The 10,418-nt window shown below is 47.0% G+C and overlaps 1 protein-coding gene and 1 pseudogene across 3 annotated transcripts; one reads left to right on the top strand and one right to left on the bottom strand.

The window, feature by feature from the left end:
- Nucleotides 1–494: 494 nt before the first annotated feature.
- LOC103638537 (Extra-large G-protein-like) lies at nucleotides 495–10,129 on the bottom strand. Of its 3 annotated transcripts, none has more exons than XM_035962551.1 (6): nucleotides 9,687–10,128; nucleotides 9,508–9,615; nucleotides 6,530–8,447; nucleotides 6,370–6,430; nucleotides 6,061–6,284; nucleotides 495–913 (listed from the first exon to the last, which is right to left on the bottom strand). In XM_035962551.1, the coding sequence occupies exons 3-6, from the start codon at nucleotides 8,161–8,163 to the stop codon at nucleotides 829–831; spliced, it is 2,004 nt and encodes a 667-aa protein (XP_035818444.1). In that variant the 5' UTR covers nucleotides 8,164–8,447; nucleotides 9,508–9,615; nucleotides 9,687–10,128; the 3' UTR covers nucleotides 495–828. The 3 variants fall into 3 exon arrangements, with proteins under 3 accessions (XP_035818444.1, XP_020399611.1, XP_008659646.1); XM_020544022.2 differs by having other exon boundaries at nucleotides 9,523–9,615; XM_008661424.2 differs by lacking the exon at nucleotides 9,508–9,615 and having other exon boundaries at nucleotides 9,687–10,129.
- Nucleotides 5,302–5,467, top strand: LOC111590234 (uncharacterized; annotated as a pseudogene).
- Nucleotides 10,130–10,418: the final 289 nt, after the last annotated feature.

Below are 10,418 nucleotides of genomic sequence, written 5' to 3'. Positions count from 1 at the left end.
ACACCCTTGCCGTTTGTATGTGTTAGACGAAGCTTCTCTTCACACTACTTCAGCTTTTATAGGCAGCACTTCCAGGGGTTTTTCTTGGTAGCACTTCAGCCGAAGGCCAGCTTCGTCCGCCATCAGCTATGTACCTGAAACACATTTGTTCACGCGAAATAAAGGCATTATGAGGACATTCAACAGAGCAGGCCCCAACAGTGTCCTACCCTCGCAAGGCACGAGTATCTAACAAGTAATTCTTATGATTATGTTGGCTTGTTGTGTGGGAAATGGAGTATAGTGATGTGAAAGTTCAAAGAATCTTTTGATCTTGTTTCTACCATCCCTAAATTTTATTGACAATAGCTACCAAGGATATTAATAATGATGACCTAACTAACTCAACATGGGATAACATAGCTATTACTTCCCTTTTAGCTTACAGCATGTTCGTTTGGTTTTAATCTATACGGACTTCTACTTCTACAATGTTTTGTCTCTATAGATTGCAGTTGCAACAGTCCGAATAGCTGGCTTTAATATAAAGCAAACCGACCCTTATTTGATACAATTCATGCCATTCAACTAGGTAATTGCTTCATTGTTCTTGCACATGTAAATGAAAAAGGGAATTTTTCAGTAAAAACAAATGCATGGGAAATTACAATAAACTTGATTGACTAAACTAGGCCTCATGTTAATCGGAATATAATAAAAAAAGAAAGATACATGGAATGGAACTTTCTTCACAATTGAAGTAACCACGGTAGATCGAATTGGCCTGTCGCTTGATGAACCTTGGGATGCGCATGCCAAATCCACGCCCCATCGATTTGCCTTCAAGGTTTAGAAGTCTAGCTGTACCAAGTTGGCCTGTCGCTTGATGAACCTTGGGATGCGCATGCCAAATCCCCGCCCCATTTTCTCAACTCTGCACATTAAAGAACAAACATATACACTTGAGTTAATTGGGTCTTTGCTGAAAGAAAATTATAGCTGGGATCCATGAAGAGAAAGCAACACGACAATCCAAGACAGAGCTGACTGTTCTTGCAACAGCATAGACAAATTAAACAAACCGTCCTCCTACCAAAGTTTTGGATAGCTAAAAGCAACCAATAATACCAAACCATCTTGACAAAAACATACTCATGAATCACAAGATTAATGGAGCTCTTAGTTTTTCTGAGAAATCTTAACAAGATTTCCAGAAGTCGTCAATAGGTATAGTTGTAAAAATCTGCTCCAACTTTTTACCTGAAAATCATACTCTACTAACTGTGCAATATGTAATCATTTGAGACTTTATAGATTGATAGTGTTGCCTTATGATCTGTAAACAATACAAGTTCATTCTCGTACTACATGTTAAAGAATTTGACCGTGGGGGAAAGGCTGCCCCATGGCATTGTCCTAAGAAACTCAGGCGCAACCAGCTCAAGAAAACCAACAAACCCTGGCATCACCCTGTAAGTCCATCTCCAGCAAATCCCCTATCTCATCTCCTATTTCAAATTCCACTATACAAGCAGAGTCAAACAATGTCATCTACAGTATCGCATCCTTATTTTGCACGATCCACCGAAGACACAGCTTAAGACCGCAGCGGACGGATCAAGACAAAATATTGAGGCCTAGTTTGGGTACTCTTGGATTGAAGTGGTTTAGAGGGATTGAAGAGTGTTTAAATGCCCAATAGATCAAAAACTCTCGCAATACATATCAATCCACCTCAATCCCTCACATTACTAGAATATCCAAACTAGCAATACATATCAATCCACCTCAATCCCTCACATTACTAGAATATCCAAACTAGACCTGAGTGGGAGCCTAAAACCTGAGTGAAGGCCTAATAGAGACATACTAACTACCTTTGTAACTATGGTAAATAAGATAAAAACTCCACTAAAATCCAAAAATTGAGTGGGGGCCGTGCCCCGCTGAGCTGAACGTGGGTCCGCCTTAAAATCTGGGTCGGCAAACTGCCACTGTTTGTCAGCTGGAGGCACAGTGAGAGGATTCTTTTTGTGTGTGAAATCCTTAAGTTGAAACCCGGCTCGCTGGTACCACTACTCAAACACCACAGTACACTAGTGCATTTCCTTAATGCACAACATGCTCAGCTGAATAAGTGCAATAAAATCAATACTGGGGAAATCAAATGAATTAGGACAATTTATCAAGTTTGGGATCCATAAACCATCTAACAAGAAAGAGTTCTTTATATGATTAAGTTGATTCTAGAATACTTTTAGGCACTATAGGACAATGGAGGGTGGCACCTAGGGTTCGGGCCGAAGCATGTGGTCAAGGATCGACCAGCCTGTTACCATGTAGGCGATATGTCCCACAAAAGAACATATATTGATTATGAAGGTGCAAGGTGTAAGAGTGAATTGTTGATGTATTGATAATAGATGGGATACAATATATATAGACTCAACCCTAACCCTAATGGGCCGGCAGCCCAACAGTGGTGTCGGCCCACACACACTCACACACACATAGTCTAACACCCCCCCCCCCCCCCCCGCAGTCGCAACGGGGGCACCACACACGATGAGACTAGAGTAGAGACCGAAGGTAGGAGCCGATGGGTTGAAATCCCCCCGCAGGCGCAGTGTCGTGATAGTGCGAATGTTGCGGCTGGAGTAGAGACCGGTGTGTGCTCCAAGAAGACGATAGCCCCTAGATGCCAAGGTAGACGAAGTCGAGGTGGTCACGGTCGGGAGACGCGCAGCAGAAGCCTGATCTTCGGGAGGGGTCGACGTTCGAGCGTCAACGATCGGCAGGGCGACACAACAAAAGGGCACCGGCAAGCCGACCTTCCTGCTTCTTCGATCATCCGGGCGTCAACGAGCCCCGCCAGGGAGGCCGACAGCAGCGCACGCGTCTGCGCCGGTCATGGTGTTCGCGCCCGCGGCACAATAGAAGGGGGAAACAGCAGATCCGACCGAGAAAGGCCACGGCAGCGACGGATCCAGCCAAGAAGACGTGATCCAGCCAAAGGGACGGCGGATCGCGCCGGAAAGGTCGCAGCAACGTGGATCCGGCCAGGAAGGCCGCGGCAGCGACGGATCCAGCGAAGGCGAAGAAGGGGGGTGGGTGACTGGGCGGGTCCAGCCAGGCAAGGGCATGCGCTAGACCTGGCAAGGGGTGTTGACGGGAGAAGCTCGAAGTGGGAGACGCTGCTGGGGCGTCAGCGCGAGCAATTAGGAGGTGGCTAGCGCGATGACAAGGGGCTGCACGGGCGAAGATGCCAACACAGGGGAGAGGAGCGCAGGGTATCCATGCCGGGGAAGAGGTGGCCAGCACTGGTGAGGACGGTGGCGTGCACAGGGCGCGCAGGAAGGCCACGTGGCGCTACGCATGAGAGCGGCGGCACGCAAAGCGCGCAGGAAGGCCGCGGGGCGCTACGCGTGGGGGTGGCCGGAGCGTCTTGAGCGGGAGCAGACACAGCGCGAGGAGGAAGATGATCGGGATGGAGATGAGTAGGAGCAGGGAGAGCAGGAACGGCAACTGAAGAGAGAGAGGGGAGGAGGCGGCGGCTGCTGGGAGAAGGTCGCCGGCGGCTGGTCAGTGGAGTAGACGAGGGCGGGCGGGGGCCTGGCGGCCACGGCGCGCGCCGAGGAGGCGACCCGCGGGAGGTCCCGCGCGGACCGGCATAGCGCGCGTGGCCAACGCCAGGCGAGCCAGCACCACCCTGCGCAGCGCGGCGTGGGCCTCGGCCTGGAGCGCGACCAGGGCGTCGCGGAGCTCGCAGAAGCAGCCGTGCGCGTCGGTGAGGCGGAGGGAGTCGTCCAACGGGGAACTGGAGGCCGGCGTGAGACTTGGGGCCTGCTTCCCCTTGTCCGACCAGGCGGACTTGGCCGCCGTAGGCTTCGCTACAAGCTGGCGCGGGAACCAGAGTGGGCTTGCCGGCCACGAGCAGAGGGGTCGCGAACCGACGGCGCGGCGCGGGTCCAAGATGGCACGGCGCGAGATCCATGGCGGGAGAAGGCCAATCGGTCCAGCAGCTCCGTCCATGGGCGCCGGTCCGCGAGCGAGCGCCGCGTCGCCTCGGCCAGCCGGCTCACGAAGAGGCGGAAGGCCGGTGTGGCGAGCGCCGCGTCGGAGAGGCCCGTGGCGGAGGACGGCGCGGAGCCGCCGCTAGCAGTCGTGCTGATCACGGGGAGCAAAGGCGCAGGTGTCGCAGCGGAGGCCATGGTTGGTGGAGCCCGCCGGCTGGGTGGCGGAGGCCAGTAAGGGAGCCACCCCAGGAGGGAGGGATGAGCCTCCCGGGGCGACGGCGGGGCCTAGGCTGGCGGTTGTGGGTGTTTGAGGAGGATGGCGGCTGGGATGTCGGCTGGCGGCTGCTGTGGGTTGGGGAAACCCTAACCTAGTCTGATACCATGTAGAAGAGTGAACTGTTGATGTATTGATAATAGATGGGATACAATACATATAGACTCAACCCTAACCCTAATGGGCCGGTAGCCCAACAGTGGTGTCGGCCCACACACACTCACACACACATAGTCTAACACAAGGTACATGCCTATGTAGGCAAGGTCCTAGGGTTTGGTCTATATAGAAAAATAACTTACGGTTGAGATCTTTGCCTAACACAAATCATAGATGTTTTTCTCTCGAAAACACAGGAGAGATATGCTTCATTATATTTTAAGAAGAGAAAGGGGCAATAACCCAAACAACCCCACACACACCATACACACGCACTCATGCCCCCAGGTTTCGAAGGGACCGTTTCAAAGATCCTTGCATAACACAAATCATAGATCAACAGTACAAGTCAGGGGCGGAGCTACGTGCTCTTATAGGGGTCAGCTGACCCCTATAAAATTTGGAAAATACTATATAAATATAGTGTTAGTTAGTATATTTAGATGATAATTAATGGAACTGACCCCAATGATTTTGTTGTCTGGCTTCGCCCCTGGTACAAGTGTGTGTGGGCTCATGGCTAGAGGCAGCACAGCACGTGTGGGCCAAAGGGCTGACTAGCATAAGCCCATCTGCCTGTCTAACAATGTCATCATGTACCAGACTTTTAATTTTTCTCGGGCTCTTAATCTCTACTTCTTTAAAGCACGAGTTTCATGTGTCGTGTATCGTGCCTCGTGTGTCATGTCATCACATGCAAAGCGCATAAATCTGTTCTCCCCCACTTCTCGCCTACCAATAGACCGTTACACCATAGATAAATCGTAAGAAACCACTCAAACTCAACACTACAAGAAATGAAGTGCAGCGCAACCACATAGTACCATACCGCAAGCGAGCTATAAAAAAGGAAGTCAGACTCCTTTTCAACTCATATCTTTCCCGGCCTTTTGACTAAGATAAATTGTATATTTATTCTTATCAGTTTAATATCAGATATGTGGACCATATATTCACTTTGTATTAAATTTATTTTTTATGGGTATCAAATATAAGTGTGTGCCATCGCAAAGCACGGGCATTGGAGTAGTTAACATTTAACAGGGAAGATGGATATCAATTTATACAACAACAGTGACTTATATTAGAAATAAATTCACATAAAGCATAAGGGCATGTTTGGGACCTTTGTTTCTCAAAACCACAGTTTATTGTATGTCATGACATAACTATGGTATATTTTACATCAGTCCAATTCAACACCTGTTTGAAAACACAGTATTTCAGTTATAATGTAGAAGACTACATTTGTGTGCAAGCAAAAAACATTTGTCCATACCAAAGTTTTTTTTACCCCAAAAATACCGTGGTATTGGTAAAACCATGGTTTAAAATACATAATTTTTAGATGCGCTCCCGAACGCCTTTGTCTAAAATACCATGGTATACTCAAATACCACGGTATTGTCTTGGAACTAAGGAAATACTGTGTCTCCAAGCAGGACCTAATATGTTAGAATATTGATGAGACAGTTATAGTTACTGAAACAATAGAATAATATCCATACTACCATCACAAATTTTACTATTGTAGCAATCTAGCATTGATCATAGTTTGCTTGGATGTGTAACAAATGGAGTATTTTATTCACAGAATTTAATTTTTTTTTTAATATATATACATATACTTACGTTGGTGCAAGCTTTCCAAGGCCATAAAGCTCTTCACCAGATACTTCATCTGAAACCTTTCCAGAATTTTCAACTACATAAGATCTACCAGGGGAATCAGAGAGTCCTCTAGTGACAAGTAAATCCAAATCCTTCTGGTGAAGCTCTCTTCCATTAACAAATATGCTGGTGTTTCCACCAGCACAGTTCTTGGGCATGGGGAAATTGAACTCAGGAATATAAGGCTGCAAGCAACATAGCCAGTTTGAGCTTTGATTATCATAGTACATGTTAAAGCGATGAAAAAAAATCCATGCCAGCAGTTCTTACCGGTATCATGCCAAGGCAGGGATGTCCCATAACGCCCCAGAAGCCAGCATGGTAGTCATACCTAAGTTAAATAAAATCAAGATAACGTTTGTTCAGAAGTAACCTTTTTCAGTTATCAAATAACAGGTTAAACGTAAAAGTTAAAATTCAGAAGAATTACCAATAATTGCCAGGGCAGATTGATCCTGCTAGCTTCTCAGCCTTTCGGACCACATGATCAGAGATAGGAAAGCCATTTACATAAACCCTTGCTCTTCTGTTGCGCAATCCATTATTAATTTTGAAGCTCCTTTTTATCAGATTAGTGAGAAAGGAATCACTGGCCTTTGTTGTTCTAGGGTGGTCAGTATCTTGTTGGTCATTTAATGTATCATCTGTGTATTCAGGAACATCAAACTCATTGTTTGGAGATTGCATCTTGTTTGTTACACATATACCTCTAACTGAGGTCTGCTTGGAACTTTCAGTTAATAGTATAACTTTTTCAGGTTCAGAATGGGTACTTCTACTTCCCACTCCAAAATGTTCAGTTGGAGATGATCCAGAATGACTGTGATGTGGTAAATTTGGTACATGGGAAACTGCACTGTCTTCAGCAGGAAGATCCCTGGACAGGGAAGTGCCCTCTGAGTCAGTTCCTAGAGGGGTATGATTGTTCTCTGACTCGCTCAAATTTGAGTGCAGATCTCGTTCTTGAGATGCAGGACTTCCAACAGATAAATGGTAAGCTGGAATGGACCTATTGTCTTGAGTTTGCCCATCGGTTCCCATGTCATTTTCCTGTCCATCAGATAAACGTGTACATAGTGCAAATTCTGATACATTGAGCCTGTTTCCATCAAGCTTGACTATAATTGCATGTGAGCATGATCCACAACGCAATTTATACTCGTTCCCTGACAGGGACTGTTTCCTTGGTATCTGTAGAACTTCGTAGCAATTGCAGCATATGGTGAATGGAGCACCACCTGCGACTGGCTCACAAGTCTGTGCAGCCTTCTTGCTAACGTTGACCCTCATGTGATTCTGCTGCAAGGTAGTATTGGTAACTCTTGCACTGTATCTTTGCTGACCAAGTAAGGGACTGTCCACAGGATAAGCCCCATAATTGTTCAGAAGATATGGTGCCCTTTGATCATGGAAGCCTATGTGATTTCCCTGTATAGGCAAGAATTCTTGGTGGCAACAGTGCAAGCAAGAACAGGCAGCTTGGTGATAGAAGCCATCATGGCGGCAAGAGAGAAGAGGATCGGGATCATGCTGTCCAAAGAAATAATTATCAAAATTTCTCCATGGATAGAGGCTGGCAGGATAGCTAGAGGCTCGAGCATGTGAAATAGGCTCTGCATATCTGACACAATCTTGTTGTGCAGGCAGCGGAGCATAAACACGAGAAACGCTAGGACTTCCAACATTCAAGGATGGGGAGTGATGTGAACCATTCTGATGCAATTGTGGTGCAACCTGCCTCAATTGACTCAACCGGTCAGAAGTACCATGTGAACTGTTGGAATCTGCTGCTGCAGTAGATGGGGCAATTCCACTTGCCCCATTAGTCGCATTGCAAGATTGCTGTACCTGGTCTCTCAACTCATCAAGCATCCTCAAGATCTCAGCGCGGTCTTTCTCAAGTCCCCTGACTTTGCTTGGACCATCCAAGTTTCTTTCACCAGGGCATTCCTTAGTAGAATAGCTGTACCTCTGCTTCAAGTGGTACTCACTCCGATTATTGTCTGAAATGTGATTGATTGGAGACTTCGGGGACATGTCTCTTACTCTCAATGATTGCCCCATTTCACCATTCTCGCAATAACGAATGTGTCGGTACTTTGCCTCCTTGCCATCATCTCTAATAGAAGTGTTCAGATTTGAGGGACTTGGCCCTGTCTGAATCCTATCATGATTGCCATAAACTGGTTTGCTATGTACATCTGCAATCTTACTGGTTTCTGACTTATCAGTAGTACTAGCTCCATGTTTTCTTGCAGATGCCTGTGGAATACACTCCAGTACTTCAAGGTATTTCACATTTCCATTGTCAGCATCATCTGAAGATTGGGCTGAATTCTTCTTCTTTGCTGTAAAATTTTCAGCATAGGAAGATGTTATTGTTCCACTTTATGACAGTTAAATTAGCCATTAAAAAAGGAATGCTAATGACTACCAAATCATATTGTGATATTTAAAAAGGAGCTCAAAACGATGAGCCAAAGAAGACTAGTTCTGCAAGACTGGCCAAAGGCATTACTTTGGCTCCTCGTTGACCTCAAAAGGAACCTTAGCTACAACCGGGGACTAAATCACCAGAATGCAGCAAAAATCCTAAATTAATCACTCTGATGGTAGGGTATATTGGGTATGCAAATAACTGAATCAACTAATTTACAATGTATAGGTCAAATTCAACTTATGTTTTTTTCAATCCCAATGCAATATATTTAAGAAGTAACAACAGCTACAAATGACCCTATTAGGCTTGTTCGGTTATTTCCGTTCCATATGGATTGGAGGGGATTGATATAGATTGGGAGGGATTTTGACTTACTAGGGATTGAAACCGACTCAATCCCCTTCAATCCATATAGATTGGGGTTGAACCGAACAAGCCCTTACGGTGAAGGGAGACCCTCCGCAGTTACATTTGGTCACTGACGTGTGGGCTCAGGCCTAGGCCGGACCCACACGTCACTGACCCATTGCACTTATGCACTTACAGCGGAGGATCCGCTCGCCAGCACAACACGGCACAGGCTAGATTTTCAGCTTTACTTTTTTGTGTGTGCAAGAAAATAGGGCCATGGTTCTTCCACTTCAAATCTGAAGGATGATAATATGCTCTTCAAAGGAGGCTACAAAATTTCAGAACATAACTTAGAAACACATCAAGAATTTCAATTTGTTCCTAAGTTATCCTAAAAGCAAATGAAATGTTTACGTTTGCTTCTAGAAATGGAGCAAACATTTCCCAAGAAACATAAATTCAAACTTGATCCTGCAAAAATGGAGTAAGGCTTTCTTGGAAAAAATAAAAGTTTAGATTGTGCTCCTGGGGTGGACTAAACAATTCCTGAAAGGTCTAGCATATTACATTGGCCCATAAGAAGTGAAGTAATTTTTTTCTCCAAAAAAGAAGTTTACATTAGTTCTACAAACCAGAGAAGGCATTCAAACCGAAATTTTAAGTCTCTCTCCTGCTGCCTTGCAGATGTCAGTCACTCAGAGATGAAATCCATTTGGGATGCTGGACTGCTGGGCAACGGAGTACAGGGGATTAAACCAAATCTTGTGCTAGCTTGCAGGAAAGAGTAAGACCGCACCTTGGAGAGTGGCGCCGCATCCGCCGCAGACGTAGACGGAGTAGGCGGGCAGCTCTGGCAAGAACTTGTCGCACTTGGGGCACCGCACCAGCCGTATCCGCGCCACCGCCTCGGCCGCCGCTGCCTCGCCTTCCATTCCCGCAGTTTTCCCTTCACCGAAAAAGTCCCACCTCCTTGGCCCCTCCGGTCACAGGAAGCGCCGCCGCCACATCAACCCAAGAAACAAACAGGGAGGTGACGCCCCCAAAACCCCACCCCCAAGAAGTTCAAGGTCGAAACAGGAACACCAGACGTCCGGTTGCCAAGGACCCCGACCAACCAAGAGCGCCAAGAACCACGGTCTGGCCACCGGACGGAGCAACCTCGGCGAGGAGATGTGTACGTCAGTATGTGAAGGAGCTGAACCGCTGAAGCCGGGGGAGAGGAGGAGTTATTTGAGTTTGTAACATTCTCGTCACGCGGCTTCGCCAGTTTATTACTCCGCAGCTGTGCTTCACTAGTTTGGTATTATGAAGCACACATCCACGCCAGATTGGAACTATTAATCTTTCACCCTCTGTAACTTTTTATGAGCTACGGTAAAAGTCAATTTTGTCCCTGCCGGCGCTGCTGTAGCCAGCCCCAGCCCAGCGCGCTCTCGTAGTGCTCCATCCCCTCCGCCGCCAGCTTCACGCCGCCCCGGTACCCCGCCATGGCGTGCCACACGTACACGTACCTGACGCCGTGCTCGCG

This window comes from Zea mays, chromosome 9 (genome assembly GCF_902167145.1).
Source record: "Zea mays cultivar B73 chromosome 9, Zm-B73-REFERENCE-NAM-5.0, whole genome shotgun sequence".
NCBI classification, from domain to species: Eukaryota; Viridiplantae; Streptophyta; class Magnoliopsida; order Poales; family Poaceae; genus Zea; species Zea mays.
The sequence above is the reverse complement of the archived record's forward strand: the minus strand, read 5'-3'. Positions and strand labels throughout refer to the sequence as shown.

Bases quoted from the DNA above. Each gene is read 5' to 3' on its own strand.
- LOC103638537 (XM_008661424.2), bottom strand. From the start codon at position 9,822: ATGGAAGGCGAGGCAGCGGCGGCCGAGGCGGTGGCGCGGATACGGCTG. The intron at 8,448-9,686 runs GTGCGGTCTTAC...AAAATTTTACAG, and splicing joins ATGCGGCGCCACTCTCCAAG to CAAAGAAGAAGAATTCAGCC. The intron at 914-6,060 runs GTAAGTATATGT...TTTAATGTGCAG, and splicing joins CTTGGAAAGCTTGCACCAAC to AGTTGAGAAAATGGGGCGGG.